At 46.4% G+C, this 13,699-nt stretch overlaps 2 protein-coding genes across 2 annotated transcripts; one reads left to right on the top strand and one right to left on the bottom strand.

Moving 5' to 3' along the window:
- The first annotated feature begins 820 nt into the window (after positions 1-820).
- Positions 821-4,091, top strand: LOC128422418 (golgin subfamily A member 6-like protein 22). The gene is made up of 6 exons (XM_053406430.1): positions 821-1,399; positions 1,731-1,845; positions 2,257-2,450; positions 2,610-2,773; positions 3,255-3,510; positions 3,772-4,091. Exons 1-6 carry the CDS (start codon positions 896-898, stop codon positions 3,994-3,996), a joined length of 1,458 nt encoding a protein of 485 aa, XP_053262405.1. The 5' UTR covers positions 821-895; the 3' UTR covers positions 3,997-4,091.
- Positions 4,092-5,400: 1,309 nt separating this feature from the next.
- ADCK2 (aarF domain containing kinase 2) lies at positions 5,401-13,497 on the bottom strand. Its single transcript, XM_053405761.1, has 8 exons — positions 11,825-13,497; positions 10,498-10,644; positions 10,083-10,211; positions 9,481-9,576; positions 8,571-8,822; positions 7,445-7,573; positions 6,929-6,982; positions 5,401-6,388 (listed from the first exon to the last, which is right to left on the bottom strand). Exons 1-8 carry the CDS (start codon positions 12,785-12,787, stop codon positions 6,242-6,244), a joined length of 1,917 nt encoding a protein of 638 aa, XP_053261736.1. The 5' UTR covers positions 12,788-13,497; the 3' UTR covers positions 5,401-6,241.
- Positions 13,498-13,699: the final 202 nt, after the last annotated feature.

The following is a 13,699-nucleotide window of genomic DNA, read 5'->3' as shown; positions in this document are numbered from 1 at the left end:
ACGTTTTATTAATGACAAAACACAACAAAAGAAACATCCAAGTTTGAAAAAGAGCTAACACAATAAAGGAAAACATATCTCAGGAATATACAACTATTTATTAGAATGAGAAGTGAAAGAAGAGCAAGTTAAAGTTGTAATGGTGAGATGGGCACAAGATCTTGGATATAATATCCATATGGAACAATGGGAAAGATTATGGAGGAAGAATATAAAATTCACGGCGTGCTATAATCTTAGGGAGAACGTAATGAAAATGCTTTATAGATGGCACCACACTCCAGCAAAACTTGCTAAAATGTATAAAGGTAGATCACCAACCTGCTGGAGGTGCAAAAAAGAGACAGGGACATACTTACACATGTGGTGGAATTGCACAGTCATCCGGGAATTTTGGGACAAATTATATAATAAATTCAAAAAGCTATTCAGATTTACATTCAGAAAAAGACCAGAAGCCTTCCTCCTAGGAATAATGTCAGCGGAAATCAGAAAAGATATAAAACCATTGTTTATGTACAGAACAACAGCAGCCAGAATATTAGTGGCAAGAAATTGGAAAAATGAAACAGCGCCCACGATAATAGAATGGCAGACTCTTCTGATTGAATACCTTGAACTGGCAAAGATGACGGGGAAAGTAAGAGGGCTCTCAAACCAGAAAGTATACAAAGAATGGAAAATATTCAAAGATTACCTAAAAACATATTGTCCATAAGCTCCTGCAGCCAATCAGAAGCCGTGCCTTGGTTTGGTTTGTGGAATACAACTGCTGTCCTAGCAGAGTGGCATACATTGTGCTTGCTTCTAAAATATGGTTTCATATGTATTTCTGTTCACAGCCTTTAAAAACAGCAAAGTGCTGGTGAATTTCTGGAATGGGCGGACTAAGAACATGTCTGCAGCTGTTGCTCTGAAGATCCCTCCTTCTTTGAGTGAACGCATCGTCCTTGAGCTTCAGATGCCATTAGCAGCCAGGCAGATGTTAGTGGAGCAGAATCCAGATTATCCCTATGTTGTGCCACCTGGATACAGAGCTTCAGGGCCTTGCCAGCAGAGCTATTTAGGTGAGATGCACTGGGAAGATATTCCAAAGGACTGCTGTGTTGGTGCTGGCTGCAGCTCTGCCCATCACCCGCTTTGCCACTGCTGCTTCCAGGCTTGGGAGTCCTTTAGGTCTCCCATTTGCACAGTGCAACGAGATGATGCCTTGATCCCCGGAACCCAACTGACAAAGGAAGAACTGAGCAGAAAGATAGAAGAGCAGCTTTCAAAGGGAAGGCTTCCTATTTCAGGAAGTAATGAGAAGGAACAGAGCAAGAAGCTGAAGGAAGCAGATGCCACTGCAGATTTAAAATCCCGGGAGCAGATGGAAAGCAAGTTTACAAAACCAAACAAGGTATGTCAGCATGTTTATGATGGCTGCAAAAGTATTATAATCCTTGGTCCCTTTATCTTAGGTAAGGATTTGTTTTCCCCCAGAGCACGGTCACACAATATTATAAACGTTGTTGAAAAGACCAAGGATTCACTATCATAGTCAGATCACAGGCAAATTTCCAGGAGAATGTTGCCTTTATAATGTGCCATGTACCTATGTGACGATGCTGTAGAAACTCAGCTCAGTATAGTAAGCTTTCCCAGCCCAACCACACAAAGTCAATTAGTGTTTCAATCACTGTCACTCTCCTGTGTGCTCTTTAGCTTTTTATTCTTTATTGATTTTACAGGACCATTTGAAAGAGGGAGTGTCAGAAGCTTCACAGGAAGGCCCTGGCACCATGGTTGATGTAGCTGTCAAGACAGACAAATGCTTAACTCAGCATAAACAGCAAAGACGAAGAGGTAGGCAGCTGTGATGAAGGCAATCTGGGGTCTCACAGTGACTTTCCAATAGGTATTGAAATATGAGTGTATCAGCCAGCAGATTGGCATAATCAGTTGTATGGTTGGCACATCACATGCTCCTTCCCCTTTCCTGTCTGCCAACCCCCCAGGCTGCTCCTTGATACACAAACCAGCAAGTGCGCATTCAGCTTCCTCCTGCTGACAACCAGAAGAGCCGTCCTGGACCAGTCAAAGGCTGGTCTAGCCTGGCGTCTTGTTTTCCACAATGATTGACTAGTCACTTTCAGGTTTCTGTAGATTCAAGCATTTTCTTGAATGTGTCTCATCAGATCAAAGTCTTCGTATACCTGTGCCGTTATTTTTAATGACTTGCCTCACTCTAACATGGACTTTTTTTTCATACGGTAGCCCTTTCCCAGTTCAACAAAATCCCACTTTCTGCCCAGCCATGCCAAAGGAGTCCTTCTCGGAAGACGTACGCTGCAGATCCTTCCCAGCTCCAGGCAATCTTTAACTGGGTGGACCAGTCACTGAAGGAAGACTATTCTGCTGTCAAATCGGTTTTGCCCATCAGAAGAAGCCACAGTGCACCTCCCATACAGGTGAGGACACCCCCCTGTCTCGGCCTTTCTAAGTGAATGACCAGACCTGACTTACCTGAAGGAGCATTTCGGTGTTAGTTTGGAACAAAAGCCAGTAAGAGATTAGTCCACTCCAGAGAAACCCATCCCAACATGATGGAATCCCTCATTCCCTTTCAGAGAATAGTGACAAAAGTGGTGACTCGAGATGGTCCAAGAGAGATGGGCATCAACACAGCCAGGATGGAGTTCAAACGGCAGAAGATGGAGCAGAGGCAGTGTAAGGAGGAGCAGAGGCAGGAAGAGGAGCACCTCAGAAGAGAGCTGCTGCTTGACAACAAGAGGTAATGAATGGAAGGGGTTAAGGGAACCTCTTCCATCCTAGAGGGGCCCCAGAAGTGACTTCAGTCCACATTGCTTAAAATTTTGGGGCCTAGTAGACCCAATTTGAGCCACACAACTCAAATTGATTAATTTTTTGCTGTATATATTTCAACAATCCCAATGTTTGAGAGTCAGTAGCATAGTTGATGTAAAGGTGTTGAAGTACCGCAGTACAGCAATTTTAAGCAAAATCTGAGAAGCAGTAGTAAATTTGTTTTTAAAATGTGGTGATCTGTTGTGGAACCCTATTGAAGAATATGACAGTGGGTTACCCAGACCTCATTGCTGGTCACAAAGCCCCCCGCCCTGTAACAGTCCAAGCTTCAGGGCCCCCAAAATGTAGGTCCGCCACTGCTTTAGGCAGATCCTCTGTTTTATGTAACAGGCTGAGCATGACAGACTAAATGGCACTTTACTTTCTCTGGAACCTCTTCAAAATAGGCAGAGGTCACTCCAGCGAACCTTGGAAGGCTCTCAAAAGCAGCAGGAGAACATTGGGAGCTGGACCAAGTGGCATATAAAGAAACAGCTGCAGGCTGCAAGAGCAGAGACAGGGAGAGGGGAATCCCACTTCCAGGAAGACCTAAAGAACAAAGAGGAACAAAGGCTGGAGTTCTTAAAGGCACAGCGCAAGCAGAGGGAAAAGCGGCTGGCAGAACACCAGGAAAGAATTGATGAGCATGAGAAAAAAAGACTGGTGAGGGCTGTTCTCTTTGGCTCTTCTCCAGTTTCTCAAAATATTCTAATCACATGGAGCGAGATGACAAGCAGGGCAGGTTTACCTGCACATCAAGAAAATCCACCTTCTGAGCCAAGGAAAACCTGACTCTGCACTCAGATAAATTAGGTCAAATTAGGTCTTCAGAACTGCTTTATTTGCACAGTACGTATTTCGACTGCAAATACGCTGTAAGGGGGGAAAGAGCTTAAAGTCCCTTTTTTGTGTCCTTTTCTGCAGGAGCTGCTCAGGAACAAAATGAAATCCATGCAAAACAACTTGGAAGCCGCAGCTCAGGAGCAGGACACACAGAGGAAAGAGAAGGCAGCTGCCAAATTGCAAAAGCTCCGAAATCAGGACCGGATGTCCCAGCAGGTGGAGAAAGAGGAGCAGAAACACAAAGACCTCCAACAGTATCTCAGAGAGCAGAGTCTCCTGGTGCTGCGTGCCTCACTGTTGCCATAAAAACATTGTCGTCTGAATAAGCCCACTTCTGGAACAAAGCTGCTGTTACTAATGTTTGTAGGTGCAAGGCAGTGTGATGTTGAGTGCTGTAGAAATGGCCCCACTGAGGCCATCTTCAGACAATGGCTTATCTGAGAATTGGAAGGGTAGTATTCTGAACCATAACTGCTTGCAGGACACAATCCACTTGTGATCTAACTGGTTCACAGTGGGTCTGCATTGTGCTTCAGGCTGTTCCTGGACAGAGGATCAGCTGGTCCCTGCACCAGGGATCGCCACCCTTTTCGGACCAGTGGGCAGATGTCAAATTTGGGGAGAGTTGTGGGTACCAGTCACTAAATGACTGACATGTGGGCATGGCGTAATGCAAAATTAGAGAAAGCCACCCCAACCACCTTATGCTTAGCACAGGAAGCCTATTTCCAATGCTATTTCTATTTCCAATGCTGTGCAAGCTGGAACGTGTGCAGAGGAAACCAAGCCTTATGATGAATGGTTGAGGGAGCTGGGTGTGTTTAGCCTGGGGGCAGGGAGGAGTCTGAGAGGAGATATGATAGCCATCTTCAAATATCTAAAGGGCTGTCACATGGAGGATGGAACAAGCTTGTTTTCTCTTGCTCTGGAGGGTAAGACTCAAACCAGTGGATTCAAGTTACAAGACACGAGATTCCAACTAAACATACGGAAAAAACTTTCTGACAATAAGAGCTGCTCAACAGTGGAATGGACTCCCTCGGGAGGCTGTGGACTCTCCTTCCTAGTTTAATTTAAAAGCATTTGATGCTTTCGTTCAGATTCCTGCACTGAAGATTGAACTAGATGACCCTCGGGATCCAACACTACAATTCTATGACTCTGTGATTCTAATTGAAGTCTGGAGTTTCTCAGTGTCAAAAGTAAGCAGAGACCAGCAAAGCTGGCTCCAGGTTTTGAGGAGTAGCATCTTGGGCAAAATGCCCCATAGCGCCCACTAGCCATGCTGCCACTTGTTGCAATAGCAGCTCCTCATCATCCGGACAACAGCACAGGACCAGGAGTGCTAACTGCATGGGGTGCCCAGTGCTGCCACCATCTAGAAAAGAAAAGACGGCTGCCTTGTTGCACTCAGGTCAGTGCTCTGAGGCCTCAGCAGCTGTCAAGGACACCATCCTCTAAGGCCAGCCCTGCAGACCAGGTGGAGCAGATGCAGAACAGTTTCTACTACAGACCTGTCAAGTGGGTAGTCCATCATATCAACACGGTGCAACAAGCTCAAGTTCCGCAGCAATGTTCAGGCATTTTTCTCTGTGGCTCATTGGCAAGTCCATTGTATGTGTCGTGCCACAAGCAATACGTCACGGAAAAGCAGTGTGAGGGGCTGCCATCCTCTTCGTCTAAGCAATGCTGAACCACACAAAGGGCCTCTTCCCATTCAAAACTGTTTATTCATAAACCCGGTTTCCCCAGTATCAAAGGTGACATTTAGAACCAAGTCGTTCCATTTGTAAAAACAAGTATTTTTTTAATTCCCCATGTGGACAGAAGCAGCTGCTTAGCAGCATAAGAGCAAAGAGCACCAAGACGGAATTTCAAACATGTCATGTTCCAAACGCATTTTAGACAAATTTAACAGAAGATAGGCAAGATTCTTATCATGCACCATACCAATATTAAATGAAGAGTGTTTGCTTTTCATACTGAAAATACAGTTTGATGTATAAGCTGCCTTTACCTTTCTGATTCTTGGCAATGGAGCAAGGCAAGTGCTGAGGCTGTAAACAGGCATGATGTCCTTAAAGCTTGCAATATTGGGGAGAGGGGAACAGTCTCTGGTAGGCTCACCTATCTAGAGGTGACTTGATAGGGAGCCCAACCCACGCAGGGCCGTAATTTCCTTTGAACTACAGGAGAACCGCATTCCCTAAAACCACCTGTGGCTCCTTCCAGACCTTGCTGTACCCCAACTCCCATTAGCCCCAGGCCAGCACAACCAATGGTCAGAGATAATGGGAGTTGTAGTCAAGCAATGCCTGGAGGGCTACAGTTTCCCCACTCTTGCCGTAATGGAAATAGATATCAATTATCACAATGCAAATAGAGATGTTTCAGCCCCTGAACAGTTCTGGTCTCAATATGGATAAACTGAACAGCAGTTCTCAGCCAAGTCTTCCGGTTTTAAACGTAGAGGTTGAAAGCCACCCGACTAGTAGCAAATGAGCAGTTCTTTAATGAAAGGGCCTCAAAAGACCACCCTAACCAGTGTCCGTCACTGTGCCAGGAGGGGACTTGGAGCTTTGATTAGAAAAGGTTTAGCTGCCTTGAGGATATCGAGTTCAGGGTCCAGCGAGCGTCCAAGGCCTTCCAAAACCATAATGGCAAAGACCACAGAGGCAAAGTTGCTCTCCAGCTTTACCTGGAAGCACAAAAGACATCAAGAAGGTAAACGTGGATCATTGCTGTACAGAAATCAATACCAAGTCTTATTTGCTCTGCAAGGCAAGAAAGAGATTACAGTATATGTGACCACATAGTGAGATCCCTAACAATGCAAATATTTTTTCCCCTGTTGCTTTCATTGATTATTCTCATATGTTCACTGCTAAACACTTCTAACATTTAAACCTAGAATTCTTATACATTCTGTTCAATCCAGCTGGCTGTGTAGAATTTCCAGTATGTGTGTGAATGGGGAAGAGGAGCAAGGAAATTCAATTTAACTTACACTTCTGGGTTTCAATGCAAACCTAGCAGCTTCTGAGCACAACACTGTCTCATTTTTAAGGCTTTTTGGTGCTTTTAAATTTTGGACTAGGATTAGAATATGCAATCTTTCAAGCTTTTTCTGTTCCAGTAAGTTCCCCTTTCCAAGTTAAACTCTGGTTAAACATCCTTCAGGTGACATGGCCTGGTGCAGCTGTGAAGAAGAATAAACCTAACACAGAGATGATCTCACCTGATGCGTCATCAGTAACTTGAAAACACTGGACAGCAGGCTTGCTACTTGGAACTAGAATGCAAAGGGGTTTAAAATGTCATTCATTTCATTCATCCAGACACTGTAACTGCAATAGATGGTCCATTGGTCTGATACAGTAGGCTCTCATTATTACATCTTGTTGTCTGTGATACAGAGATATAAAAATCTAGATATATTGCATTTATTGATTTATGTATTCATATATTTGCACTTTATACTCATATTGGAATATTTAGAGTTATATATAGTGTCGGTTTAACAAGAGAAGAAACAGTAATTGTTTTTCATTGTTTTAATTTTTGGAATTTGTTGCATGCATAATAAAATTATATATATCAGTGTGTGACACCTGCATATCAGAAATTGTACACCTAGAGGTGGGATTATCACTTATGGTAGACTAGAGCAATCTGTAGAATAAAGCATTTTCTACTTTGAATTATCGCGCAGCAACTCGAGAGAGAAGACCAAGCTTTGATGTGGGCTACTGACCTTTCCCAAAGCTACAGTGCTGTCCCTGGCCTTTGTCACCAGCTCTGCCATGTCAGCTTTGAATCTCTCCACATCCTTGCACCGGTTAGCTCTGGAGTGGTGAAGGATTAACTCTGCCACTCTCTCCCCCTGAGGAATAAATCAGGAAGCCTATTCAGCCAAGCAAGACTCAGGTATTCTTCCTCATTGAGCAAAATTTACAGAGACAGAGCTTCTAGTCTAGTTAAAATAGGGCTGAGCTTGAAAATTATTGCAAAGGAAGCTATTCTGTGAGGCTACAATTGGACAAGATGTTTTGTTTTGTTTTGTTTTACAACCTACATTGGCTCGCAGTACGTTTCCAAGCACAATTCAAAGTGTTGGTGCTGACCTTTAAAGCCCTAAATGGCCTCGGCCCAGTATATCTGAAGGAGCATCTCCACCCCCATCGTTCAGCCCAGACACTGAGGTCCAGCTCCAAGGGCCTTCTGGCGGTTCCCTCACTGCAAGAAGCCAAGTTACAGGGAACCAGGCAGAGGGCCTTCTTGGTAGTAGCACCCGCCCTGTGGAACGCCCTCCCACCAGATGTCAAAGAGAACAACAACTACCAGACTTTTAGAAGACATCTGAAGGCAGCCCTGTTTAGAGAAGCTTTTAATGTTTGATGCATTACTGTATTTTAATATTTTGTTGGAAGCTGCCCAGAGTGGCTGGAGAAGCCCAGCCAGATGGACAGGGTATAAATAAATATTTATTATTATTATTATTATTATTATTATTATTATTATTATTATTTCAATCAAGTGGTTTATCAATTTTATGGCATAAATAAATAAGAAAGAAATATACTCTGGGTGGAATTCAACACAGCGCTAAGGAGATTGTTCAATCAGCGCAAGCATTTCTGCTTGTCCAATGGAAGCATTTTCCTTCTCCCCAATCATGCTGTTTTGCGAGATCTCCAAACCCTCTAGAGTGAATTATGGGGTGGAGGAAGCCCCACTGCATCAGCAAGAGTCCCTGCTCCGGCTTCTGCTAGCAGAACAGAGTAGCTGATTCCAGCCCTAGAAGCTGCTATGTCCAGCCCAAAGCCAAACAGGATCTCCAATACCAGCTGCTATGAGAAATGGTTGAAAAGAGCTAATACCTGCCCTAATACCACAGCAGTGAAGACCGCCCGGAAGTTCTTGAGATCAGGACCCTGCAGCTCTGCTATGATTCCTGCATCCAGAAGCACCAGGCGAAGTGGTGGACGAGAAGGCTGCACTTCCAGTATGAGTGTGTCCAACAGGTCCACAATGGTGGTCCGGTCCTTGGGATGATCACGGAAGCCCTCTGCGCCCTGGACCAGGATATTCCCAGGGTGCAGGTCAGCATGGACAAAGTTATCAACAAACACCTGAAGGATTGAAAAATCACAACTTGGTTGAAAAAATGGCAACCTGAGAGCTTCTCAAATCAATGAAGTAATTTATTAAGAGGACAGGCTTTTGGTGAGTAGTAGGATATTTTGCTCTGCACATTTAACTCTTGGGTTTAATCTCTGGGATTACCATATCAAGGCTGCCAGGAAGTAGCAGGGCTGGGAGATACCCACTACCAGACAGGGGAGACACTGTATTGGACTGGGCAAGCAGGAGCTGTATTAAAATGTTGCTGCGTGGAATGCTTCTGTTTGCAGTTCAGCTATTCACTCCTCTACAGTCCTCCATTCCATTTCTCCCACCCAGTTTTCTAGGTCTACTTGCCACACAACACGCCAGCAGCATTCCTTGAACTGTTTTGGGGTTCCCTCGCCCCTTAGGCTTTTCCTACTAAAGGCTTTGTTTATTTTTTTACTTCCACCACCTTCAGGGTTGCCAAAAAGCCCCTCTCTCGTGACTGGGTGTTGTCATTTGGGCTAGGTACAGGCCCTCGGAGAGTTGATTCCAATCGTGTAACTGAGGGGCTTTCTGATCAAAAACTTGAAAATTCATACAACAGATTCTCTGCCTTGCAGGCTGACTGCAGAGGCAAGCCAATCCTAAATTGCAAACCAACCAACAGAGGCCTCTTACCATCTTTAGAATCATGTCCATACCCATCTGAGCTATTTTCCAGCGCAGCTCCTTTGTGGCCTCAGTCTGCAGGTACTGGGATATGGGTGTGCTCTCCTGAAGCAGAAAGAACCTAAATCAGGAAAGCCCTTTGAGCTTGTCAGGGGCACATTAATAAGCCTTTTGGAGGACAATGAGGATACTTTTTAAGGGGGGAAGGAGATCAAAGGGGATGAGTATTCTCTGGTGCCGACCACCTGACATGATCAAGCTTTCTCCTCCTACTGTCATTCATTAATTTTTCAGGCTGCGAAGTCTCAGCCCCTGAGGGTTGGAGACATCCTAGCCTCGTGCTAGTCCTGCACAACATAGAAATGTTATTAGGGTTTTGTAGCCTTCTGAGGCCAGAACACTTTTGTCAAGAGTGATGATGGCAGAAGTAACACTGCTCTGTGCACCCCCTTTTTCACACCCAAACTGCTGTGAGGGTATCAACTTTATTAAGCAACCCAGCTGCTCACAAAGGGGTCTGCTTGCTAGGCCAAAGAAACTCCTGCTCTCCTGCAGCTGTCTGGACAAAAGGTAAGCCAGCTCTCCCTGCCCTGCACATTCCACATTCTCACCTCATACGTTTCCACAAGGATGTTTCTTGTCACAAAAGGGCGAAGAGGAACTGGGAACTTCACATAATCCACAGCCTGGAAGTTATGACGGAAGCGTTCCAGGTTCCTTGCTTCATAGCGCAAGTCAATCTAAAGAAACAAACTGCAGAGAATCAAGAGCAGTGGTGCCCGTTGGGGCCGAAGACAGGGAGCGAGGACCCAGGCAAAGCCAAATATTTCTAGTTTTGTGCCCATCCTCTTCCCTGCTGAGTTGTACAAGGACAACATAGGGATGGAGGAGGAGGAAGCTAACAAGGCAGGGCAGTAAGAAGTCAGGCAAGTGGGAGCTGGCTGAGGGTAGGCAGAAGTTAAGGTGCAGAGCCCCATGAACCAGCCTCCACTGATCAAGCAGACCCCAAACCAAAGTTCTTCCCACCTGCTGAATCATTAGTTTCTCAAACTCCTCCACAATCTCCGTCAGGCTGAGCCACTTGACCCCCGGGAGAAGCTCAAGGAGTCGACTGCCAGTCTTCATCAGAAACAGGTCCATTTGGACCTGGTCAGCTAATCCGGGGTGCAGCACCTATGCAAACGAAAAAAGGTAGCCAGATAATTCCTTATAACATGCAATTGTTGAGCCAGTTGGGATGGATAACCTGTGGCCCTCCAGATGTTGCTAGACTACAGCTCCCATCATCCCTAACTATTGGCCGTGCTGGCTGGGGCTGATGGGAGTTGGAGTGCGACAACATCTGGAGGACCCCAAGTTCCACACCCCTGTTTTATAGGGATAAGATGACCAGACTGAACTGAACAGAAGATTCCCAAGAGCAAGGGGGAACTTGCTAGTGGATCATGCACCTCATATTTATAAGCTGCCATTGGCTGCCACCAGTGGGGAAACCAGCTGATGCTTGGGAAAGGCCAAAGCTCAGTAGAACACAGAAGGTCCCATGTTCGATCTCTGCCATCTCCAGGTAGGTCTAAGACAGATTCCTCCCTTGAATCCTGGAGAGTTACTGCCAGTCAGTGTTGATAATACTGACCAATGGTCGGACTTAGGGAACATATTATATATTTTATTATTATATTATAATTATTTCTATACTGCCCTTCAAGGGTCACAGGGTAGCTTACAGTATAAAAACAAAAAATACATATCATAATAACAAACAAAAACAGTAACACCCACCACCACCCACCCACAGTTTAAAAGGCCATAAATTGAATTATCCAAAGGCTTAGGAGAAGAGGAATGTTTTCGCCTGGCGGCTAAAGCTATATAATGAAGGCACTAGGCTAGCCTCCCTGGGGAGAGCATTCCACAAACGGGGGCCACTGCAGAAGAGGCCTCTTTTAATGTCGCCACCCTCCAGACCTCTCACACGAAGAAGGGCCTCAGATTAGGATTGCAGTGTCTGGGTCAGTTCATAAGGGGAGAGGCGGTCCTTGAGGTAAATCCACCTTGTCAGCCTCTTCCTAATCACCACCACCATTTTGGACCTTTTCCTTCCAAGAATATGAAATGTTTTTAGTATCTGTTAAGTCAAATGGATAGCTTAGTTGGCTAGAGCATGGTGCCAAAATGCCAACTTTGCAGGTTCAGTCCCCATAAGGGACACCTGCCTATTCCTGCATTGCAGGGGGTTGAACTAAGATGATCCTCAGGGTCCCTTCCAGCCCTATATCTAAGTCAGAAGCCAGTCATACTAAGTGCAATAGGACTAACTCCAAGCTAAGGAAGCACAGAATTGTGGTCTTACTTTAATGGCTACTGGAACAAGGCGCTCCCTATTGGGACAGGATAAAGCGGTGTCCTGGTACCCAGAAACAGAATTCTGCTTAACGTGTCCATCAAAGCCATCACTGGGAAGCAAGTGACGGACACCACCTCCTTCAGAAATGCTTCCATCCTTCCTCTTCCAAAGCCACCTGAGGACTCCCTTAAGACCAGACACCTGCCAGGCTTCCAGAGCAGACTCCACCACAGTGCCCTTGGAGAGTTCCTTCAGCACTGGCTCACCAAGAGCGGATATGTCCACGTAAGCTTTGTACACCTGGGCAATGCAGCCAGACCCAACGGGTTCCTGGCTGTCGAAGGTGAAGACCTTTTCCCAGCCTTCGCCCAGATATTTCTCCAAAGAACGTTGGGTGTAGCCCCACGGGTGAGGGACCACCTTGATGTGGAGCTTGGAGAACTTGGCGCAGAACTCTTCGGAGAAGAGGTCCCTCCTTGTGCTTGCCCACTGCCCCAGTTTGATGTAGGTGGGGCCCGAAGACTCCGTCGCCTTGAGCAGAAGGCGGAGCCAGAGCGATGCAAAACCCGGGGAGACATAGCTCAAGGGGTAAAGCCAAATCAAAGGCCCAAACTTCAGCAGGAGGACGCAAGCTCGGATCGCGAGGGAAAAGGCTAGTCCTAAACGCTGGAGGAAACCAGCCGGAGAAAGGCCCCCTGTGTTGAGACAGACATCTCCTTTTATTTGGGCTCCTCCATTGGGTGCCCCTTCGCACCTTGCACCCCAAGGTAATCCCGCAGCCCCCCAGCACACCAGAGAGGTCTTTACCAAGGCTTTGCATGGAAAGCAGCTTGGAGCATCGCCAGCGAAGAACCAGAGACGAGGCCCCCTACCCAATGTCCTTCCTGTACACAGAGAGCTTCTCACAGTGAGGATTCTGGCATTAGAAAGGAAAATCCGGACAGTGGAATAGCAGTACCATGTAGTCATAGTCCTGGAGACTTCAAGGAGCAGGAGCGAGACGCCTGGAGGGGGCGCTGCTTATGTTCCCGGCCCCCACTTTGGAAAGCATTTGAGAATAGGCTGCGGGACGAGTTTACAAACAGGCAATCGGTAATCTTGAAACAGAGGCGGTTGCTTCGTCGCAAAACAAAGGGAGACTCCCGCCTACTCCCTTTCAGCACCTGAATATCTGCTTTTACATCATTTAATCCCAGGCATGAGCGGGCGTAGTGGCATCATCATCATCCCACGGCCCTTCACCCACCAGCGATCCTGGAATCCATCAGCCTGAATTTCATGCAGGGTTAAAGAGGTCTGGAGATGCAGAGGTCACTAGATCCACTACCGGGGCGTGACCAACGAAGACCCGCGTTGCCACGGGTTCGTCTGGATTTCACTCATCACGAGTTAGCCTTCCTTTTTGTTCGCTTGGTCTTCTTCCGCGGGAACCCGCTCATTTATCCGCTGCTCCTCGTCCGTGTCGTGAAGAGCAGAAAGAGGAGGTGGAAATACTCAGCATCAGCAAATCGCAACTGTGAATCTGAGCTGCACCCACAGCCGGCGGATTGAAGGCTCCACCCGTAGAACTTCCACGTGCTCTTTGACCGGGTTGCCTCGCTGGGGAGCGGATAGAACCAAAACGCTACACAACGTTCCTGTTCCAGGGACTTCCGCAAAGGCAGAGTTGCGGGGCGGAGACTCCGCCTCTTAAAGAAACAGCGCGGGCAAAAGGCTGAGATGTGCAGCAGATGCAGCTGGCCAGAGCTTGAGAGGCGGCCACAGTAAATCCCTGCAGAAGCAACGCGATGAGGGGGGAAAGCAGCGGCATTCTGGAAGAAAGGAATGTCTCTCTTTTTAAAATAAAAGCAGTGCACCTGATCATATGCATGTCCGCTTAGA

The sequence above is a fragment of the Podarcis raffonei genome, chromosome 10 (genome assembly GCF_027172205.1).
Source record: "Podarcis raffonei isolate rPodRaf1 chromosome 10, rPodRaf1.pri, whole genome shotgun sequence".
NCBI classification, from domain to species: domain Eukaryota; kingdom Metazoa; phylum Chordata; class Lepidosauria; order Squamata; family Lacertidae; genus Podarcis; species Podarcis raffonei.
Note: the sequence above shows the minus strand (reverse complement) of the source record. Positions and strands in the feature narration are given on the sequence as shown.

Coding starts and splice junctions, on each gene's coding strand:
- LOC128422418 (XM_053406430.1), top strand. CDS start 896: ATGTCTGCAGCTGTTGCTCTGAAGATCCCTCCTTCTTTGAGTGAACGC. Junction 2,451..2,609: donor ACAGTGCACCTCCCATACAG/GTGAGGACACCC, acceptor ATTCCCTTTCAG/AGAATAGTGACAAAAGTGGT. Junction 3,511..3,771: donor AGCATGAGAAAAAAAGACTG/GTGAGGGCTGTT, acceptor CCTTTTCTGCAG/GAGCTGCTCAGGAACAAAAT.
- ADCK2 (XM_053405761.1), bottom strand. CDS start 12,787: ATGACTACATGGTACTGCTATTCCACTGTCCGGATTTTCCTTTCTAAT. Junction 6,983..7,444: donor GCACTGTAGCTTTGGGAAAG/GTCAGTAGCCCA, acceptor TTTGCATTCTAG/TTCCAAGTAGCAAGCCTGCT. Junction 6,389..6,928: donor AGTTACTGATGACGCATCAG/GTGAGATCATCT, acceptor TTGTGCTTCCAG/GTAAAGCTGGAGAGCAACTT.